A 24,181-nucleotide genomic window follows, 5' to 3' on the forward strand; every position below is an offset into this window, starting at 1 on the left:
TACATATCTATATATTCATTGTGCTTCTTTTTCACTTGCATCGTAATGTCCTCGTCATTCGACTTCTTCTTATCTTCCTCTTTCGTCTCTGTTGAATTTGTGTTTTTTTTTATCACTGAATATATGTTTTAAAAAACATCAACGAAAGTTTACAGAGCCTAAGTCTGGACTTCAGTATGCCGCGAGACAAGCTGTACTTAAAATAGAAATTTTATCATACACTTCCACCATTATTCTCTCATGACTCTGACTTTCACCGATGTTTTCTTTGACCGTATCCATGATGGTCGAATTGGTCATTGATAAAGGTATGTTCAAATCTTTATGAATATATGTTAGATACAGTTAGTAAGAAAAGTTATATACAAATTTACTAAATTAGAAATTGTTCCAGAATTTATTATGTTTGAAACATGATTCGTTTTTCTAGTTATACAAAAAATGCTAATATAAAAATTCAAATAACTAAATAATATTTTATTCACTTATCTTAAGTAGTAAGAGACAACTTGTTTTTAAACCTAAATACCTTATGCACGGTCAAAACCAACTAAATTTATTAAACTACTGTGTAAACTTACACCAGATCCGTATTTTCTATCCATTTCAGCAATCAACCTCTGAATTTGTTCACCGTCGGCAGTCTGTTTGTTTCAAAATTTCATGTAAGTTAATTTTTAGTTAAACATAAATAGTGCTTATGGAAAGTTGTAGAAAATTACTAAAAATTTAAAATAAATTGATTTAGTATACTTTGAGTTCTAACTTATTAGTTAACAACTATACCTTTTTATATTTTTTCTTTACTATTACAAGTTTATTGTCTATATGATGGACCTAGGCAACTGAAACTGAAAGCCACATAAAGAAAAAATTTTATTTTTTTTTTAAAAGATAAAAACATGATTAATTATAAAGTATAAAGTATTATAGATTAGCATAAAAAGAAAAAATTAACCTCAAACTTATACTTGTTTACACTTTGATGTAAAACGATCACTATCAAATATTTAAATGCATTGACTAAAAAATAATAAAAACCTAATGCCCCAAGGACATTAACAATAGACTGGCCAGATAAATAATCATTAAACACCTTGAAAAAGCACTCATCATTAACAGAGTAAAGGTAATAAAATTGAACTATAAACTAAGCTAAATCATTAAATTAGATCGACGGTTGATAAAAATTACTTATCAACTTTTTTAACAAAAATTTAATTCTAATCAAACTTTTTTAATATTAATCGGAATTCTTTATTTTTTTTCAGGAAACTAATTCATTTTAAGTTTGTTCGATATTTCAACTGACTGATAAAAAAATGAATTATGCCTAGCCTCATTATTAAAATGATGTTTGCATGTATTTTTTTTTCTGTTTTCTCTCAGTAAGTAATTAGTTCTATAATGTTCAAAAATTTTTTGTATATAAACTGTAGTTTCACCGTTAACTAGTTTATTAAAAAATTAATGAGGTCAAATTCAAGTATCCTGTATTCTAATTATTTTATATCAAGTTTTGTTAGTCTATCAAGGTAAGATATTATAAGAATTTTGCAGCATATCTCTCTATATTTTGGATGAACACAAGTTCAAACTTCCAAATGTTACTCTCTCATTGGCTTATTTCATGATCATGCAATGCTGATGTGAGTATCTCTTGATACTTTGGATGAACATAAGTTCAAACTTCCGAATGTTACTCTCTCATTGGCTTATTTCATGATCATGCAATGCTTGAGAGTATCTCTTGATACTTTGGATAAACATAAGTTCTAACTTCCGAATGTTACTCTCTCATTGGCTTATTACATAAGCATGCAACATTATAGTATGAAATGGCCCAAGTTTAAGTTACGAAAAATGCGCTCTTTTTGTTGCTCTTTTTATCCTCACGCAAAATTAAAAAAAAAACTTTCCACAAAATTAAAAAATAAGCATCAAGTAAAATCTGAAATACCTTTAAACTCCATAAATTAACTAAATCCTGTTTTTTAAATTTAACAATTGTTTTAAATTAAAACAACTTTAAGTTTTTCTTTTAGAAACTATTTAATGCTAATTTAAACATCAAGAGAATATAAGTAAAAAATCAGTCTCAAGATTTCTGTTTTAAAGCCCTACAGAATTAAGTTTATATTTCCTTTTAAAGTTTAACTAAATTAAGTTTATCTTATCAAAAGTATTTAAAAATTTTTTAATTTAAAAGAAATGTACTTATCTAGTTTATAAAATTAAGACTATAAATATGAATAAAGTGAATTGTAGCACGTTATTATATTGTTCTAGGTAAAACATCAAAAAAAAAATTTTACATTAAAACTTCATGAAAAATAACCAAACTTTATTATTTAAAATAATTTGGGTTTAAAAGCTGGTTTTTTAAGTTGATGAAAATAAACTTGTATTGTGAACGCTTTGCAAAATTGTCGCCATGCAAATGTAACGTCGTGCAATAAGTGACGCCATGCGAAAATTTCGACGTTTAAAAATATCGCCGTGCACTAGTGACGCCGTGCAAAGGTTTTCCCTCATACTAAAGTGACGCTCGAGCAAAAGTGACACCTAATCAAATTCAAATATACATAAAGTGTTCTGTTATTTGAACTCGTCGGCTGGAAATCTAGTGCGCTTTTAATTGACAAATGTTATAAGTGTTTTCACTTTAAATTTTAATTTATAATTTTTTTTAGTATATTTTATATACTTGGGTAAGGCAAGTTAGGAATTAAGGTATAAATTAAAGTTTTTGGGTAAGGTTGCTTAGTGATAAGCTATTGTTTATTGAACGAAAAAAAGCGCTCAAAAAAATTTTCCCAGGACAAAGAGTACGAAAAAATCTAATGGTTATCGAGTCATACACCAAGGATACAGTTTAATGTCATGGTAGAGACTAGAGATGTTTTTTTTATACTGCTGTATTATCACTTTACCTCATTTGCATGTTAAAATGAATGAAATAGTTTCTAAAACTTTACAATTGCAACTGACCCCTTTTAGCAGACGAATGTAATTAAGGCCATAGGGGGGGGGTCCACTTTGATTTTTACAACTTGATCTTATTTTGTAGAATTTAATCTGAGCTATCAGACACTTTTAACCGCTTAAAAAAACTCAAAGTAATTTTTGAGATATAAGCGATCAAAGAAAGGGCGTTCAATAGGTTCCTTATAGAAGGCGAAAACTAAAAATGCGAAAAAAGACTATTTCACTAAAAATCTATCTCCTCCTTCATTTTTGAGTAATTTTTCTCAAATTTTTACAGAATGTGTATCATTAAACTTTAAAGAGATCTATTGTAGGATTTTTTTTAATTTTGAGTAAAAAAAAAATATTGTCAAAAAACTACCCTTTTTTTTAGCTTTTTGCGGATAAAATTTTTATTTTTCAAAATTTCAAAAATTCCAACATTCAGATTCTTCAAAATATTTAAAGGAACACTTCCTGAAAATTTGAAGTCTCTAGGTCAAAAAATGAAGGAGGAGATAGGTTTTTAGTGAATTTTAAAATTTCTAAGAAAATTGACCCCGAAAAATTTGCGGTCCATACCTTTATATTGGAAAATTTTTACAAAAAGTTAAATATCTCAAAAGTTAAATGATATTTTTGAGTTCTATAAAAACTGGCTTATAGTTTGTACTTTAAGCTTTCATATAAAAGCCAAAGTTAATTTTAGTAAAAAAAAATGTTGGACTCCCCTATGGCCTTAATAGTCATTAAAAAAAAAGTACCTTAAAAGAGAAAGTTTTGAATTTAAATCTTATATGCAAATTAACTTATGATTATCTTTAGTTTGTTTTCGAGGTGCTTCATGTAGGTGTTATTTCTAGAAATTAAAATGATTGCTCTTGTCCACTCGTTTGCAGTTGAAATAAAACTTAAATGATACTAATATTAACTATAAATGATTTATTGTTATTAAATTCAAATGAATTAAATTTTAACTTTTCAATTATTATATATGTTTAAAAAAATACACTGGGTCCATAGCAATAACTATGACAAATTTATTGCTTTTTTGAATTAAGGTAGATGAATTTTTTGAACTCTTGAAAAAAAAAGTCTGCACCAAAATTTTCATAAAACAATAATTATGATATGCATTTATATAACTTACAAACAGTATGAATAATGCAAATTTTTATAAGGTTTAAAACAAAGTCAATTTTTGCCTTCATGTTGCTTGTAAACAATATTAAAGATATATTTTACTAAATTATTCCTTTTATACTTTTGATTAAAAGAATTAAGAGTTATAGTTGAACTGTACAACACAAGTATCTTATATATAATTTTTTGAATATGTGTCAACCATAGGATTTGATCTTGAAAAGTTAAACTCAGAGAGTTTCTAAGTTGTCATTAAGAAGCTTCCTACACCATCAGGCCACACAACTTTTTACTTTCTATAACTCCTATTATGCACATAAGTTACATATACTGTATGATGTGAGTTATTATACCAGGGTTGCAACACTCTTTGACTAACTTGGCTTGTTTGATTTTTGTGAAAAACTCTGAGTTTGAACTAGATTTTGTTTGAAATTAAAAAGTACAGATCTCTATAACAAACTTAAAAGTTTGAAAATGTTGTAAGATTGAAACAATGATACACAAAGAGATATGATTAATATCTTATAAAACATAAACAAATAAACAGAGGTAATTTCTATAAAATTGGTGTTAATTTTTACAACTTATTTCAATTATTAATAGTTTTTCTTTGTGACAAGCTTTACTTAAGTGTTTTTGTTTTAACTCTAAATTAAAGATTTGTAATGGTAACATATAGTAAGAAATAATTATAGTTTAATTTGTTGTAAACAGATTGCTTGTAAATTTATATAACTAATTAATATATTTAAGTTAAGTAGTTAAATATAGCAAATATAAGTGTATAGCCCTTTTTTCACTAGACAAAATAAGATTTGATAACCATGTTTTTTACAAGTTGATCTTATTTTATATAGTTTTTTCTAGGCTTCAAGATGCTTTTTATCGTTTTAAAAAATTCGAATTATTTTTTGAGATATGACCAGTCAAAGTCGGGCCACATAATGGGTTTCCTATGGGAAGGAAAACTAAAACAGCAAAAAAAGACTATTTCATTTAAAATCTATCTCTTACATTTTTCAAGCAATCTTCTTCAAACTTTCACAGTCTAATCTTTATACAATAACAAAAAAATGTTACTTTGGAATTTAAAAATTTTAAGTAAAAATATAATTTTTTTGAAAAAAAAACACTTTTTTTTTTTAATTTTTGGGATAAAACTTTTATTTTTTTTATCTATTAAAATTCTAAAGTAACGTTTTTTCTTTTTATTATAAGGAATGTTTACTGAAAATTTGAAGAAGATTGCTTGAAAAATGAAGGAGGAGATAGATTTTTAGTGAATTTTAAAATTTCCGAGAAAATTGACCCCAAAAAATTTGCAGTCCATACGTTTATGTTGGAAAGTTTTTACAAAAAATTAAATATCTCAAAAGTTAAATTATATTTTTGAATTCTTTAAAAACTGGCTTGTAGTTTGTACTTAAAGCTTTCATTTAAAAGCCAAAGTTAATTTTTGTAAAAAAATGTTGTACCCCCCTATAGCCTTAATTTTGCTTTCAATTAAGTCGTTATAAATAACTTTATAACTTTTTTGTACATATATAAAAAAATATTTTAAACAGTTATTTAAAATTTGTCGTCTAAAAACATAAAAATAACAAATATTGGTTGATATTTTGTTAAAAAGAAATTAAGAAAAATTATTGTAATTGTTTTCAAGCTGGGTTCTTTAAACACTTTTATTCTAAGTTTTGGCACTTTCTTCCTATCGTCCTCAATAACTTTTAAGATGTCTTGGAACTATATTCATTTCTTGAAGAAGTTTGAAAATTTCTGCACAGTTTAGCAGCTTGTTCAGCAATGTTTTTGACAGTACTCATATCATTTACTATTGCTTTGACGTCTAGGTAATCTTTTTCGGTAATATATTATTCTTGAAGAGTAATTCTTAAAGAATTATTCTTGAAGGTAAAAAAAGAGTAATCCTAGACTGCAGCCTAGGATTTAAAAAAAGCATTGAATTACTTCCAACAAAGTATACTAGATTTGTCTTGACTCGTTCCTCAATAACATAAACGTGTAGTTTAGGTAACTAATTCTTATCTTCAAAGATTGTGATCAGATATTATTTGTTGATTTAAAACATCAGAAACCTTATATTTACTGATCAGTAACATCATTGATGCAAATCATGCCAGCAAGCAATAGTTGGTAAAACATGAAAAACCATTTGTAGATCAACAGCTGCAGACTTTTTGGTTATAACTGACTGAAAAGTTTCAATAAGAACAAAACCCTGTTATCAGTGTATTAAAAGCTTGTTGTCTGGTGATTAAAATGGAATGATCAAGCCTTTATGTTAACTTAAGATTTCATTCAATTTCTTTAATACTTTTAAAGACTTATTGGGATCTTTTTGAGTTTTCTTGAGAACAGATAGCTTAATCTAGTAGCAGCTCTAGTTCATGATATCTACAAGCTACCCAAAATATTAACTTACTTGATATAAACGACTAGTTGCTGAAAATTATTGAGCATTAATCATTAATCCAAAGTTGTCAGACAATAAAAAGACTAAAAAATTCATTTTTTAGTCTTATCTAACAACGTAAAAGTTAAAAAAAAGGTACAAGAATAAAGTTTGAAATCACGCACTATTCTTAAAAAACAAAATGCAGATGTTAGGTTGCCATAAAATCTCAAATACAAGTAAAAGCAACTGCTTTATTGAAAGAATAATTTAGAAAAAAATTAAAAACTTTTACAATAAAAAAAATTATATATTCTATTTAGATTTTAACAACAAGCCTATGCACTCCTTGTCTAAAAACTTAAGTTTTCTTTAAAAAAAATATAAGTTAAAGTCTTGCTTAAAACTAAAAGTTTTTTAACTTTTAAAAATAGTCATAGTTTTTAACTTTAATTTCAATTTTCAAAATAAGTTTAAAATTACTATAGACATTTGACATCGTGTACAAATATATATTAATAATTGTTGTTTGTTCTGAAATTCTAACTGCAAATCTTAATAAACAAATCAATAAAAAACAACTTACTGTTTAATATTTTTTATAGGTTTGTTGATTTAAGTTACAAACTAAAAAGGGAAAACAGGGGTGGGTTTAATCACTTTTTAAAAACTTAATTTTATTTTCACAGTCTTAACTAAGATATAAGTTGCTTTTACCAGATTTGTAACATTCAAGCAAATTCTTGAGATACAGCCTGTTAAAGTTGGAGAATGCATTAGTTTTTTTATAGGAGGTGCAAACTAAAAAAGCAAAGAAAAAAAAAGATTATTTCATCTATCTATTCCTACGTTTTCTTAAACAATTACTTCAAATTTTTAGAAAGTGTTCCTTGCGCTATTTAAAAATCTGCAAAATCTTAAAGTTAAAAAATTAATGACCAAAAAACTAAAATGTATTTGTTTCTCTGTTTATTAAAAAATGAGTATTTTAATCAGATATTTAAAAATTTATTATGAAAAAGTTTTATAAATATTTAAAGGAACATTTTCTGATAATTTGAGATATTTATTTCAAAAAATGTGGAGAAGATAGAATTTGTCCTTTTTTATCTTTTTTATTTTGTCCTCATATATGGAACCTATCATATATGGAACTTTATATGGAACTGTCCTGGACATGACTTTAAACTGTATCCTGGTGTATGACTTGATAACCAATTTTTTTTTTGTACACCAGGTCCTTAGACTAAATATTTGAGCGCTTTTTTTCCCCTCAATAAACATTATATTATATTCCATTCTCCGCCCAAATTTTAAAAATTGATGATTGCAACTAGATTAAAATGCTTTAGTTTACCAAGGACTAAATTTCCCGTATATGGCTTTCCAACTAAAAATGTTTCCCATCCATAATAGTTTTAACCCACGATTATGAGACAACTGAGTTGAGCTTAACTTAATAAAAAAGTTTCAGCCTAACATGTTTTTTGTAGACTTAAAACTTTCTTTTAGTACTTAGTTAGAAAGTAAACTTTTAGTTTATTTTTGATATGTCATTAGCTCTTAATATTAGACTAATCTATAAAAAAGGCTAATAAAACTTTTTGTAATAAATTAAAAAAATTAAAGTTCTACTAAGACAAGAAACAATATTACAGATTGAAAACTACTAAAAAATGTATAATAAAGTGATATATTTTTGAAACTATAACAGTGTTTTGTTAATTAGTTCGTTCTTAAATACATTTTGCGTAATAATTTAAATGGTCAACTGGATACTCTTTGAATTTATTGAAATAAGAGTTTATATCTATTTCTTACCCGGATTTCTAATGTTATGACTGGAAAGCGTTTGAAAAAAGTAAAACCCATAAAGGTAGGTAGATCTATAACAATTAAATTGATGCTTAGATAAAGTTATATATAATTCTAACTATTATGCTGTAATTTAAATTTAATATAAAAATGTATTTAAGAATGTTTTAAGTTAAGAAACTAAAAGAACATAAGGTTGGTAAGTTCAAACTTAACAGTAAAAATCTAATTATAAAAAAAAGTGTTTGCAGGTGGCATAAATTTGAAAAAATACCATTAAACTAAAATAGTCTGTCTTTAAGAAGAGTTGTAATAAAACATTAATTATATAGTGTAATGACAGTCAATTTAAAACTATATTTCAAATTTTTTTTCACAAAAAACTTTATTTGTTGCATAATTTATTTTCAAGGTAAAACTTGCATCATAGGTCAGTGATTTTTGTTAAATTGCTCACCCCTACAATACCCCATTAGGGGTTTTTTCTTTATTTTTTACAAGTTGTATTATAGTTTAATATATTTACTTTAGAAAAAATTGTGAATTATTAATTTTTTAAATCAAAGATGTTTTGCTGTACTACAAATATTATGTACTCTTAGTTAAATACAAATAGCACAGCTCCATAGAGTTTGTATTAAGGAGATGGTAGTACTTAGCATAGAAAAATCTTGATATTTTCAATAAACTGTTAATTTATAATATTTTATTTCAGCAAACTTGTTTTGTTGGATCCTTCATTAGAAAAAATTGTTAACAACTTTTAATTTTTAGTATTTTTCAACTTTCTGATATTTGAGATAATTGTAAATCAAGATAAGGGTTTTCATAATTGTACTATGCAAAATGCAAACTAAAATGACAAAAAACTACTTAATACAAATATATATTTTCCTGAAATTTTTATTGATCTCTGTAAAACCTTTAGAATTTATCCTTTTGCAATACATCTTTATTTACTTTTTTTTTTAATAAAAATGTTTTTTTAATGTTTTTGTTTAAAAGTTTACAGTTAACATCTAATGTTTAAAAACATTTAATTATTGATAATATTGCTAATTAAAATAAAAACAAACTAAGTTTTGTTGGAGTTTTACAACACCAACTTTAATTGTACTCAATTTTTATAAATTTAATCATGTTTTTCAATTTAAAGTAACAACACAGTTCTACAGAGATTTAACAAAATTGTTAGTACTGGTATTAACTTTATGAACTGAAATAGAAATGTGTTATTAAGTTTATATAGATAAGCGCTGTTGGTTTTTAATAAGTTGAGTACTTTTTTAATTGTTGTAAGTATATGTTAAACTTCTATCCTGCAACAGTTAAGAACTGATAGAAATCATTTCACTGAAAGTTTAAAGTTGCTTGCATAAAAAAAGTGTTTAATTTTTGCACAGGTGTGCAAGATATGTGGGGACAAATCAACGGGTTTTCATTTTGGTGCAGTCACGTGTGAGGGTTGCAAGGGATTCTTCAGAAGATCAACTCAGAAGGGTGGCAATTTCGCTTGCTTGTTTGATGGTTGGTTTTTACATCAGTATTGTACAGTAGTATTTAATTTATTTGTTTGTTTCATATGTGCAATTACATCTGTTATGTAAAAAACAGTTATAACAAAACCCTCTTATTATTTATAAGGTATATTCAATTTTCAAAGATACACGTGAACAAATATGTTTCAACTTTTAAATTGAATATGCAATAGTAATTTATATTATACCCTTGCATTTTTTTTGTTGTGTCTGTCAAAATCAAAAAACCTTTTATCAGTCATTGTACTGTATATTAGAAATATGTGTATAAAATTAGCTGTCTTAATATCAAAGTTATAATTGTTAGAAGTTGTTGTAAAAATATTTAAAGGACATGCAATTAATACTTTAATATTAAAAAATTAGAACAGTATAGACAAAAATTATTGAAATCTTGAACAATAAAAAGAGTATGAATAAATATTTTGAGTTGAGTATTTTTAAATAAATATTTAAATTATCTTAAATTTGTTGTTAATAAATTAATACAGTTCTTTATAACTTGGTATACTTAGTTGATTAATATTAACTAGTCGAATAGTTATTAAATATTAACCTTTAAAAAAAAATATGTTTCAAATATCTTTGTTAATAAAAAGATACTAAAATATCATGATTTTAATTAAGAGTGTTAACAAAAATGACACATCAATAACCTTAAATTACAATGAACTAATATTTCCTGTAATATAAACGGTATTTGAATTAAAATTTTGTTATTGTTTTATAAAGTTAATAAAAAGTACTTTTTGTAAAATTAGTAAATCATTAAGTCTGCTCTGGAATTTATTTTTGAAAGTAAGGTGAATAAAGATATAATTTTGAAATAAAAAGTTAAAAAATGTTTGTGTGCAATAAAGTAAACGCAAAAAAATTTATAAAATTAATTATTTTGTGTAGTATATTTATTTACACTGTCATATAATGACACTAGTATAATAATGTTTTTGATATAATAACTTTTTTGTTTTATACATACTTTTAAGTATCCTCTAACATTGTTCATTATATTTAAGATAATGGTTTTATCATTCGTCTATTGAAATATTGAAAAAGCTAATTGATTCTTTTATATAAATACACCTTTTGACATGTTTTCATTGAAAAATTGTTGAAAATGCCAAGTACAATTATAAAGGAAAATGTTTTATTCATGACAAACAAAAATAAAATAAGTTTAACACTTCTTTGTCACTTAGTCTATAAAGCCAGTAAAATCTGGAAAAGCTCAAGCAAAAACAGAAAATTTAAATGAAAGTTCAGGTGTTTTTGAGGTTGAATTTTTTCTATTTTAAAGTTTTTTTTGATATACTGCAAAAAATAATTTGTTATATGTTTTTCGTTTCCTGTGGTGTAAATTTAGTAAATACTCAATTTTTTACAATAATTTTTTTAAAATTATTTAGACTATTTTTTTTACTAGTACTTGCGCAATATAGTGTTCAGTTATATAGCTTTTATCATGTATTTATTAGACAGATAAGCATCAGATACATTGCAATAACTGTAAAATTGTACCTTTTATAAGTAGGCTTGTCAGTATAAGGTCTGGATTGTGGTACACTTCATTTATTGGTACTACTCATCATAATTAAATCCTACCTTATTTAATTACTGTGTAGTAAATACTCGGTGGTATTTTAGTCTACATTATACTAATCAGACTATACAAATTGAGTAATGTTTCTATTATAAAAAATAATTACAGAAAACTATTATAACAACACTGTTTCAAAAGTATAAGTTACTTTATAGATAACTTGTAATATATGAAACTAAATAACAATTTAAGTTTAAGTGAAAAATAGTTTCATACTTTAAAACTTTAAATAATGTGAATTATAAAACATTTAAAGAACTCTAAAACAACTAAGAATTATTAAATAATAACTCTAATATTTAAACCAAAAAAATACTCTAACAGGTTTACATGCAGTTATATTATAACTATAGAGGGAACGGGTCAAAATTGCACATTGGGACTAAACTGCAAGAAGGGTCAATTTTGCTCAAAGATAAAATTGTACGAAGACAAAGTTGCATAAAGAAAATTTTGCACAGAGGGTCATTTTTGCACTAGAGTAAAAAAATAATATATATGTATATAAAACGAAAAGGTTATTTAATAAAAACAAAAAAAAAGTTACTGACCAAGGGTAATGGTTAGGGGTAACAGTGATAATAAAAAAATATAATAAAAAAAAAAAAATTAACCTGTGCAAAAATGTCTCCGTGCAAAATTGTCTGCTTGTGCAAAAATGTCCCCTCGAGCAAAAGTGTCTTTGTGAAATTTAGTCACCTCGTGCAAAAGTATCTGTGTGTAATTTTGTCAGCTTTTGCAAATTTGACACCTACTCAACTATACAGTTTGTGTATAATTCTCAGTCTCTAAGTCTTATCAACAACAACTCCATACCATAATAGTGATAGCATTGCCTAAGAATCTTGCGTTCTAGTTGACTGATTTTGTGAAACTCAACATGAAAACAATGAAAAAGCATATGAAAGATGCATTCCAATAGATCAGTATTTTTTTAAGGGTTTTTAAATTTTGATTTACAAACTGTTCAAGTTTATCTTTTAAATAAATTTACCAACAAAATAAATAACAGTTTCTGTTCATGCTTTTTATCATATAAGCTTTAAACTGCTTGAAAAAGAACTAACCGTAGAGTTTTTATAACTTTGTAAACTTACTCACATTTTTTTTAATTACTGTTGTTGTAATTTTACTAAAAGTATGTAATATCTGAAAGCTCCAAACCAGTTGTTAGAATTTTAAAATATTTTCTCTTGAATATATGTATGCTTAAATAAAAGTTTTTTTATGACTACCTTAGATGGGCAATTTTTTTATTTTGTAGTGTAGACCTACCAGTCTTTCGCCGACAGAACTATTTACAAATAACTATTTCTGGACTGCTTAAGTTTGAGAAAATAAACGTTTCTATAACAATATGTATGATAACAGTTTGAAACCTCTTATAACTTAAGCCCAGTATAGGCCACAAATACTTTTTTATATTTCTATTAACGTTAAAAACAACAGTAGTAACAAACTCGTTATGTTGAAAGGCGACTGCAAAATAACGAAGCTGACGAGGAAGCACTGCCAGGCGTGCAGGTACAAGAAGTGCCTGGGCATCGGAATGAGGAGCGACCTGATCATGACCAGCGAGCAGGTCATTGAAAAACGCGAGCTGATCAGCGCCAACCGCGAGAAGAGAAGGCTGCTGAAGGTCGCCCTGGAATCCGCCTTTGAGAGCAGCTTGCCGGATCGGCAGCACGTCAGTCAGCAGCCTTATTGTCAGCAGTTTCCGCAAAACTTGTCTGTCAAGCAAGTTGGAATGTTGATATAATAGTTTAAAATTCTGCTTTTTTTTTGAAGAAAATAAATGCAAAGTTTGTATTTGAGAAAAAGTTGCTGAGATATTGTTAAATTTGCTTTTGAAAAACATGAGTTTAAACAACAAAAAGTAGAAATAAGTTAAATTATAGTTTGAGTATGGCATGTAAAACTTATAATTTTAATTTATTTTGATTTAAAAAAAGCAGTTATGAAATTATATATAAATTTAAGACTCAAAAAATCATATTGCTGCTAATTTCTGCTGACTCAGATATTACAAAAATTGAAATCTTTTACTACTGCGGCTTATTTAAAACTTAATTTAGTTCAACTAAGCAATATCTTAAACTTTTGTTTTGTTTTTTTTTTTCTTTGAAATTAATATACAAATTTTATATTATTATATTATATTTTATATTAAATGCTCAACTTTTTTTTTTGCTTCAATGAGTGACAACTTTATTAATGTATTTTTAAAGCTAGATGACCTTTGTTTGATACAATGCTTCTTTAACCTATTAATGAATATAATTTCAAATAGTAAACTAATAAACTTGAAAGTAATAAAATAAAGGTTACTATTATGAAAATAAACTTTGTTTATGTCTCTTCATCTAAAACAGATTTGTAAAGACATAAAAAGTAGCTAGTTAAATTTTATAATAAAAACTACAAATATTTTATTATTTTTTTAGAAGTTTTTAAATTCAAATTCATAAACTATTTACATATATCAAAAATTAACAATTATAACAACTTTAATTTATTAAAAAGATCTTTACAAAAGTAATGTTTAGTGAGCACTTAAATAATCTCAAAAATAAAATTAACTCATTTTTGCAAATAATATTTTTTTCTTTTTTTATCACAGTAAACTTTTTTTCTGATATTAGTGTCTATAATCCTTTTTTTATTTTTCCTATGATGAAAAACGTTTTAAAGCATCAGTTTTTCCAATAACAATATTCAAATATCACTGTACTGCCTGAATAAGCCCGAACAATCTTACAAACGTTAATATCCACACGTTGTTAAATCAGAACCCCCCGGTTGCCGCCGAACCGCAGTACCGAATGACCATGAGCCAGAAAGTGTTCGTGGAAATCCTGCTGAAGCACCACAAGGACAGCTACGATTTCGACTACAAAGACTTCGAGTCCTTCCGCGGCCTCGACCAGATACACGTGCCTGAAACGCCGCCGAGCAGGGAGACTTCGTTCGCGTGGTTCGCCGCGTCGAAGAACCCCGACCTCTTGCAAACAGCCGACAGCGTTAGTTTCAAGAATGTGTTTTGTTGTTGTGCAGTTTATTCTAATGAACTGATTTTAGGAAAAATTTTTGGTTTAGTGAGATATGCTTTATTGTTTTGGAAATGTTTGGCGTGTTTGTGTAGCCTTTGAATAAATTTATAGATTTAAACTTGTTGCCATAATAAGGGTATAGCATTTGAAATATAGTTCAGGAAAGTCAGGAAGTTAGATATAAACATGCTCTTAATAAGAAAGTTTATCAATCACTATAAACGGCATTTTGCTAACATTATTTAAAAAAAAGATTTGCTTTTGCAATTTTTTTTAAGGTCTTATTGAATTTTTGGAATAAATTAAAATTTTCTATGATCTCACGTGTGTTTTTTCTATGCGTTAGAGATACAAGCATTTTACTTATAGAGCTGTTTATTGCATATACATCGATCATACACAGATAGTTCAAATGGTGCAATGAAAGTTATATGATTGAATTCAGCAAAAGAAGTGTTGTTTTAATCTGCCTAAATTAAAACTGAAAACTTAATATAATTTTAAGTCTTTGTTTATGTATTTTTGTGTCAGTTTTAATTTAGAATTTGATCAAAAAGTCAAGGTTTTTTTTTCAGCTCGGACATTTGGCAACCCTTATAGTTTGTAAATCAGAAATATTTCTAACTAAGTTACAGAAGGCATTGTATATATTAAAATTAATATGATTTTGGTAATTTTGGTAGACATTTGTCTATTTTTTATAAATAAAGAAAAATAAAAAAATCTGTAACAGAGAATAAATTTAGAATGAAAACGTTAGTTTATAGTTTTGATAATTAAAACAAAAAAAAAGTTTCTGAGTTTCATACACTAAATGAGCTTTCAAAGTAGTTTAGAATAATAAATTTTAGGAAATTATTTTATTACGTAAACAAAGACATTGATTAAAATAAGTTACTTTTTAGTTTTTACAAATCATGAGAAACTTATTGAACTATTCAACTTTGCTTTACCGTAAAATGCTTTTAATTCTATATGACAGAATAGTAATTTGAAAGTAACAGTCAGCTTTTTGGTCCGCCGACGACCTAAGTGTTATATTATCTAAATATCGAACACGCAGCAGATATTTTGCACGTGTTTTTTTATTTGAAAGGCAAAAAAACAGCAGAAAAAAACAAATAATTTTTATAACTTTTTCAGTTGTTTTAGTCTAGCTAGAACATCATTCTGTTGTAGAAATTTGCTTTATTCAATGACAAGTTGTTAGTTTAAACCAGGGACGTAGCCAGCATGAAAAAGTTACAAGTGTGCAAAAAGTTATTACATCTGAAATAACGCGTGGTGACGTCACACGGGGTATGGAGAGCATTATTACTACCTTTAATATTTTTGTATTTTACATTTAAGAATGCAGTTTTGTTAAACTTTATATATTAATAAATTTTCATGTATGAGAAATAACTGTATGCAAGACAGTTTATGATCCTACTCACACACCCCTATGATTCTCCATTCGTTGCTTGCGAACTCTCATAACAACTTTCAATCAAAATAAAGGCAAGAAAATCACAATTTTGTTTAAAAATACGTTAGCTAGGCTTAAAATTTATGTAAGTAGTAAAATTCCACACCATTCTGAAAGTTATTTGCTACAGTTGTTGCTTTTATCATATAATAATGATAAAAAAATTTTTTATGAAAAAAGTTATACATTAATAAATTTTAACACATTTAATAATTTTGTTTAATTTCTCACATAAAAAGTCTTGAATTTTTTTAGAATTGCAATTATTTTACTTTTATCAAAAATAGTTTCTAAAAAAAATAATGAGTACAAAATGTTATTTCTAGCATTGGTTGCTTCAAACTTTCAGCTTTAAAAAAACCAATCTTTTTTTTTTTCAAAAACTAGTTTATTTAAAAGTTTCAAATACAAAGCAAAATGTATATTTACAAAATAAAGCAAACATTTTTCATAAGAAAATTTGTTATAAACAAATCTGAAAGAATGAACAAAATAAATGGAAGTTGTGTAAAAATATTAAATAAAACAAAATTAAAACCAATTTATTGAACTTATGGTTTTAAAACTTGTGGTTTAACAACGACAGGAAACAAAACACAATGATGCTAAACTTAAGTAATAGTTTAATACGCACTTTACATTTTAAGAAATTTTATAGGTACTACCAGGGTTGTCACTTTACCTGGAAACCTTTAAAAACCTAGAATTTGACAATTTAGCTAAAATAAACCTGGGTAACCTGGAATTTAAGAAATTTTGGAAAACCCTGGTTGTCCGATTTTTTTAATGATAACAGTCTATAAGTAGTTAATCACCTACCAAATCCACTATATTTTTATTCAGAAATAAAAAAACTTAAGTGTTTTTAATATACTCATTTGGTATATAAAGAAATTATGCCTTTTAAAAACTGTTCAAAATGCCTCTTACATCTTAACTATTATATTTATCTTATAGAATACTACTCCTGCACGTAGTATAATACTGTCTATAGCATAAAGTTTTCATTATATGCTATAAGCTATATAAAATAGACATAGGCTGTGAAACATCAAACTCTATTCTATAATAAATGTAAACTTAAAAACTTCGATGATAAAAGTATAGTAAAATTATCATACAAATTGATATTAAAATTAAGTAAAAGAAGAGTATGAACAGTAGCTTAATTTAGTTGCTCTCAAACACTATCTACCTAGCAATTTTTTTTTTGTTACCTTTTAAATTCGCTATACCTTATGCATTTCCCTATAATATTTTTATAAATTTTAGTGGGAACCCCAAATATCTTCTACTTATTTCTATATTTTTTTCTTTCAGATTTAGTTAATAACTGAAAAGTCCTACATAACGAAATGTTGTTTCGTAATTGAAATATGATTAAGTAAAATCTCGAAAAACTATGCTTAACATTTTTTTTAAAGTTTTCTCAAAGTCAAAACTAGCAAGTAAAAGTTCTGAATTTTGATTTAATTGTAATCTAATTTTATGCGTTAGAATTGAATTACAAAGTTCTAAATCTTTTGAATCCATTCTAACCTGGCTAGGTGACGTAAAAAACAAGTATGACAAAGTGCTTTTTGAGCGAATTAAAAATACATTATCTTAAATTTTGTATTACGTATAACTTTTGTTACTTAGTTTTATAGCTTTAAGTCTTTAGTATCTACTTGTATTTCACTTTATAAAAAAAAAAAAAAAATACAAAACTACCTAAATATAAAACATGCATTTGCTGGTCAAGCTTCAATGAAGCTAAAAGTTCTTCCAAATGGAATTTTTTATAAAAACTTTCAACCAAATTGCTGTATTTTAATGACTAATCCTCTCAAGAATTTTAATTTGGTATCATGAACAGCTATCAAAACAAGTTATAGTTAGTTTTAATTTATCGTTTGTAGGACTTTAAGATATTTCAACACAAAACGTAATTTTATATAACATAATTATTCACAAAACCTAAGAATAGAACGATAAAGTATTTAATTAACTCTAGTAATGTTTAGTGTAAAAATTAAAGTACAAAATTGTTTTTTTTTTGTTTCATCACTGGAAATTTATGGTTTTTGTTTTCTTAATAATTTGGGCTTGCTTAACAAAAGTAAACGTGTTTTAAATTTTTTTCAAGTCAATGTTTTTTTTTATTTACATGAAAATTTTATAAAAGTATGTTTAAAGAAGTTGTTCACTTCAAACTAACAACTGAAACAAGTTTATTATGCACACTGCAGGTTGATTCGAAAAAGAAGTTTGAAAGTAAACTTCACGAAAATTTCTCCAACCAAGAACAAGCAAGAAATGTTGTCGATGAGCATCAGGCAGGGCCGAGTAGCGGATTTTTTCTGCATGGCACGCATGTAAACGTGAGCAACTTAGATTATTTGCTTTTTACAACTTTTACAATGTAAGTTTTTAAATTTGTACAGTTATGCATCACACTAATGGTTTATGTTCATAATTATTTGTATTACTTATTTTGGTCCTTTGAAGTTTTCGTAATCTATTAGCATTGTATTAGAAAATAGGTCTTATTTTACTGCTGTCAAAAATTATTAAAACTTGATTTTCCATAAAGATGCTATTTTAAATATTTGTTTATTTTAAATAATATGTTTCTAGATAAAAAAATGAATAGCTATAAAGTCTATGTTATTCAAAACGAGCAAAATTTATTAAAATATAACTTAAAAGATTTTAATAAATAAAAAAAAATATTTTATTTATTTGATGTTTTCAAGTAAACGTTTTGAAACAGTATCTGCTTGAAAAGTTAAGATTTAATAGCTTTTTACACGTTCAAAAAGTTCTTAATATATAATATGAGTATAAAAAAATTGTATTTCAAATATACTTGAATTGAAAAAATAATTTTTCACTTTTTTTTTGTTGAACTGCTGAGACTAAATATTAAACTTACATAAACAAACATAAATTTAAAAACAGAGCCAAAAAACTAAAAAAATCAGTAAAAGATTTATGTAACAAGTTTCATAACTGATTTTGTAAAATGACCACAGTATTTTTCAGGATATTTGTTTCGACATTCTTATGAAACAGTTATAAAAGCTTAAACAGGGTTCGTGCGCGTCAGGCTAAGTCAGGCTAAATCAGTTTTTTTGAAAAAAGTTGAAAAACGTCAGGCTAAATCAGTTTTTGTGTTTAAAAATTTGAGAATCTCAGTTTTTGTCAGTTCAAATGTATGAAATTTTTTTAATTAAGATCAAATTGAGATGTGAATTTATTTCTAAATAAAGATTTAGTTATTAAAGACAAAATCAGTCAGTATTTGTAAAAATAAGTGCTTAAAACCTTTTGTTGAATCTCTAAAATAATTTTAAGAATCTTCATTATTTTGTTTTTAGTAGATTATATACGTCATAATTATAAAAATTCATAAAAAAGTACAGTTTAAACATTACAGTTTAGTTCAACAACTTGACTGTTTGTTTTAATTTGTTTACATAAGCTTTGTTTTTCAGAGCTTATTTGGTTAAACTGTTTTAATTTCTAATATAAAGGCTTTATACCAAATACTTTATAGATTAATATTCTTAGCAGTTTGTTCATATATTTTATTTTCTGTTTATTCAAAGTTATTAGAGATATTCACAAGACTAAAAAATTACTTGTGTAATATCAAGGTTATTTTAATTAGTTATTTTAAGAATTAAGATGCTTTAATGATAACATAAAGTTTTTGAGAGATGTGTTTAATTACATTTTGTTTTTCTTTTACAGACTTATTCACATTTCTGTTTTAATTATTAAAAGCTTTTGGTCCAGTCATGTAACTTATAATTGACGAATTCAAGTACTAATTGACACGAACCTTGTATATGGGTGATAAGTGGTGGATGTAACTAAGCCCCAAAATTTAATAAAGGTATGAATTCATTGAAGCAGAAATTATAATGACCAGTTAAAAATATTCAAGTTGCTGGGTGAGGGATTGATAGATGTTGAAAAATAATTCATTTAAATTTTTATTTTCTTTAAAAGTAGTTTTGTGAATACTTTTATTGTGTTAATTTGCTATTTAAGACCCCCCGATACCCAAAATGCCTTCTGAAAGTGATTTTTTCTACTTTGAAAAAATGTCAGGCTAAATAGGTCTCTGTCAGGCTAAATGAAAAGGAATTTCGCGCACGAACCCTGTTAAAGTAATGTAACATAAAAAAACGTCAATAATTTAGTTAAATATTTTAAAAGACTATGTAACTTTTAAATTTAAGAAAAATCAATTTTGAGAATAAATAATATTTTCAAACATTTTAAGTGCTTTACTTATGTTAACTTACACAAATTTGTGTAGTTATTAAGTTTGTGTAACCATAAATACTAGTAAAATAAAAAATAAATATGTAAATTTAATATACGCTTACATTAGAACTTTGTAGTTCTTTTAACTTGAGTTATAAAATTTTCACTAATCATGTTACAAATATTTTGAGTAAAGTAAATAAATAAATATAAAAAATAAATTATGGCCTGTATATTTGCATATTTTAGTATATTTTAAAGTCTAGTTATCAAAAAACACTGATGGTTTAACGAAAGTACATAGAAAGTAACCATCATTTTTTTATAAACTAATTCCATAATAATTACCTCGCATATGAAGCATTATATAAATTAAGTTCACTAAAACTTTACAAGTCGATGTTTTTTTTTGGTTCGACTCAAACACATAAAAGCACCTTTACCGTTTCCGGCAGCCCGGAAGCGAGGCGAAAGCTCAACGAAAAGCCGAACCTCGAAACGCCGAGCAACTAGAGGAGATGAGCCACCCGGAGAGGATGCGCTACATCCACAGCCTGCTGCACTCGCAAGGCCTGTCGCTCCACATGCTGAAGGACCAGCGGTCGGTTTGCATGCTGCAGCACTTCTGCGACATCATGAGCTCCGGCATCAGGAAGCTCATCGAGTTCTGCAAGGGGATTCCCGAGTTCCACGAGCTCGGCTTGGGCGACCAGGTCGTGCTGCTGCGGGGAGGGTGCCTGGAGATGCTGGTGGTCAGGAGCTACTTCGCCTTCTCCGTCCGCGGCGACAGCTACGTCAGCAGCAAGTTCAAGTACAACCCGTCGGACTTCATCACCGCCGGCGCTTCCGAGGAGTTCATCCGGGCGTACAACGACGTGCACTGCAGGATGCGCAAGATCAAGATAAAAGTCACCGAGATCTGCCTCCTCCTCGCCCTCATCCTCTTCTCGCCCGACCGCGCCGACTTGCGGGCGAGGGAGCAGGTGGAAAAAATCCAGGTCTTCGCCGCCGAGACGCTCCAAACGCTGGAGTTCATGGAGAAGGCGCCGGAGGTGGCGGTCGCGGACTTTGGCGAGATAATGCTGATACTGACAAAGCTGCGGAGCATCAGCACGCTCTTCTCGAAAGACATCAACTTGCTGCAGCAGGATTTCGACAACGACATGAACCCCCTCATATTCGAGGTCAACTCGAAAAATTAGTTTCTTGCTCGTGGTTTGATTGCAAAGTTTAAAGCTTGTGAGGTGTTGTGATATTGAAGATCGACTAAAACCATGCCTGCTCAGGTGAATGGCTTTTGTTGACAATATGATAAAGTAGGATGTTTTAGTTCGAGTTTTAAACACGCATAACATTTCTCAGTATGTTTAAAAAATCGTCACTGGTGTTAAAACTCTTCATTTTATTTTTTAAATTACATACTTTTTTTAAAATTTTAAGCTAAGTTTTGTTTGTACATAATGTGTATTTGTGAACAGTGGGTAACGAAACAAAGTCTAAACATACAAACATGTTTTGTTCACTGGTAATCCACTAACTTTTCTAACATTAGTGTATTAATTGCTAGATTTTCTAAACAATTATTATTTTTCATTTTAAAAGATTTTTTTTCATCATAACAAATAGTTATAAATTTAAATTTTTGCCAAAGTTATAGTTTATGTATTACACCAACATGAACGATCGACTTAATTGACTTGTTTAAATGAAAAAAAAAAACATTAATCAAAGCTATACAGTTTACTAGAATTCAAAATAATGGTAAATGGTTTTAGTTGTTTTTTTTAAGATAAGTACACTTGATAATTTGCTGCACACTTGGTATAGTGCACTTAAGCTTATAGTTTAAAGCGAAATTGTGGTTACGGTGCAAATTAAAAAAAAAATGTTTGTTTTTGGTGTAAACAGGGTTCGTGCGCGTCAGGCTAAGTCAGGCTAAATCAGTTTTTTTGAAAAAAGTTGAAAAACGTCAGGCTAAATCAGTTTTTGTGTTTAAAAATTTGAGAATCTCAGTTTTTGTCAGTTCAAATGTATAAAATTTTTTTAATTAAGATCAAATTGAGATGTGAATTTATTTCTAAATAAAGATTTAGTTATTAAAGACAAAATCAGTCAGTACTTGTAAAAATAAGTGCTTAAAACCTTTTGTTGAATCTCTAAAATAATTTTAAGAATCTTCATTATTTTGTTTTTAGTAGATTATATACGTCATAATTATAAAAATTCATAAAAAAGTACAGTTTAAACATTACAGTTTAGTTCAACAACTTGACTGTTTGTTTGAATTTGTTTACATAAGCTTTGTTTTTCAGAGCTTATTTGGTTAAACTGTTTTAATTTCTAATATAAAGGCTTTATACCAAATACTTTATAGATTAATACTCTTAGCAGTTTGTTCATATATTTTATTTTCTGTTTATTCAAAGTTATCAGAGATATTCACAAGACTAAAAAATTACTTGTGTAATATCATGGTTATTTTAATTAGTTATTTTAAAAATTAATATGATTTAATGATAACATAAAGTTTTTGAGAGATGTGTTTAATTACATTTTGTTTTTCTTTTACAGACTTATTCACATTTCTGTTTTAGTTAATAAAAGCTTTTGGTCCAGTCATGTAACTTATAATTGACGAATTCAAGTACTAATTGACACGAACCTTGTATATGGGTGATAAGTGGTGGATGTAACTAAGCCCCAAAATTTAATAAAGGTATGAATTCATTGAAGCAGAAATTATAATGACCAGTTAAAAATATTCAAGTTGCTGGGTGAGGGATTGATAGATGTTGAAAAATAATTCATTTATATTTTTATTTTCTTTAAAAGTAGTTTTGTGAATACTTTTATTGTATTAATTTGCTATTTAAGACCCCCCGATACCCAAAATGCCTTCTGAAAGTGATTTTTTCTACTTTGAAAAAATGTCAGGCTAAATAGGTCTCTGTCAGGCTAAATGAAAAGGAATTTCGCGCACGAACCCTGTGTAAAGCTCAAATAGTTTTAACGTATTGAGCATAGTAATTAATAAGTAATAATTTAAAAAATACAAATTGAAAAAAGAAGTGTAATTTAGTTAAAATAATTATAGCTTCATTTTAATCTTACATTTTTGAGTTTTAAATACGTAAGATATTTGTGAGTATAATTTAAGATTACTTTAAAATTTAAAAATGAATAAAGTATATAAAACTGACCAAAACAGATGAATAAGCGGCAGCTTTTTTATCTATAAGAGAACTTGAAGTTGATTAACTATTAATATTAATCTTATTTACATGAAAATTTATCAAATACTGTAACCAGTAAATTTGTTGTATAGTTTTTGGTAGTTTAAAATCATAGTAACGCTCTATTTTTTTTCATTCTTTTACATTTTTTTTTCTTTGTTTAGCTAAAATGAATTTTAGATTAATTCGACTGAATTGTTCAAACAAAACTTTGATGCCAAACTTGTCTTTTAACTTACTCTGCTCTTATTGTTTTTAAAAATTATTTTACGTTACATACTTAGTTAAGTAGTTTTAAAATGTGTGCGTATTTTTTAGATATTTTTAGTTGTTTATAAAAACTAAAATGGTTTATTTTGTTATTGGATATAAACAAAATTAGTGTAACTTTTGATAATGCATTTTGTAAAAAGAAAAGAATGCAATCTTAAATAAAATTATTTCTCCAAGCAATTTTTTTTTCATCAAAAAGTTTAAATAAATAAATCGGTTAATCTTATTCTACTGTTTAAAGAATATGTTGTTTTAGTTTGCTCAAAAAATACCATCGAACCGTATAATTTGAACTTGTATTTACAAGAACATATCTGTTTTATCTTAATATACTTAAATACCCTTATTTTAACTTTCTTTGATCAGCATTGAAGAACTTTCATACGTATAGAAGTTTTTTCAGTTAGTCTGAATTACT

At 26.8% G+C, this 24,181-nt stretch overlaps 1 protein-coding gene across 1 annotated transcript; it reads left to right on the forward strand.

The window, feature by feature from the left end:
- Nucleotides 1–8,247: 8,247 nt before the first annotated feature.
- On the forward strand, nt 8,248–22,503 carry LOC145835446 (vitamin D3 receptor-like). The gene is made up of 6 exons (XM_082943040.1): nt 8,248–8,402; nt 9,745–9,868; nt 12,955–13,220; nt 14,269–14,499; nt 18,229–18,360; nt 20,713–22,503. Exons 1-6 carry the CDS (start codon nt 8,364–8,366, stop codon nt 21,457–21,459), a joined length of 1,539 nt encoding a protein of 512 aa, XP_082799166.1. The 5' UTR covers nt 8,248–8,363; the 3' UTR covers nt 21,460–22,503.
- The last annotated feature ends 1,678 nt before the right edge of the window (nt 22,504–24,181 follow it).

The sequence above is a fragment of the Thalia democratica genome, chromosome 5 (genome assembly GCF_965202585.1).
Source record: "Thalia democratica chromosome 5, ktThaDemo2.hap1.1, whole genome shotgun sequence".
Lineage (NCBI taxonomy): Eukaryota > Metazoa > Chordata > Thaliacea > Salpida > Salpidae > Thalia > Thalia democratica.

Bases quoted from the DNA above. Each gene is read 5' to 3' on its own strand.
- LOC145835446 (XM_082943040.1), top strand. From the start codon at position 8,364: ATGACTGGAAAGCGTTTGAAAAAAGTAAAACCCATAAAG. The intron at 8,403-9,744 runs GTAGGTAGATCT...ATTTTTGCACAG, and splicing joins AAAAAGTAAAACCCATAAAG to GTGTGCAAGATATGTGGGGA. The intron at 13,221-14,268 runs GTTGGAATGTTG...TTGTTAAATCAG, and splicing joins AAAACTTGTCTGTCAAGCAA to AACCCCCCGGTTGCCGCCGA.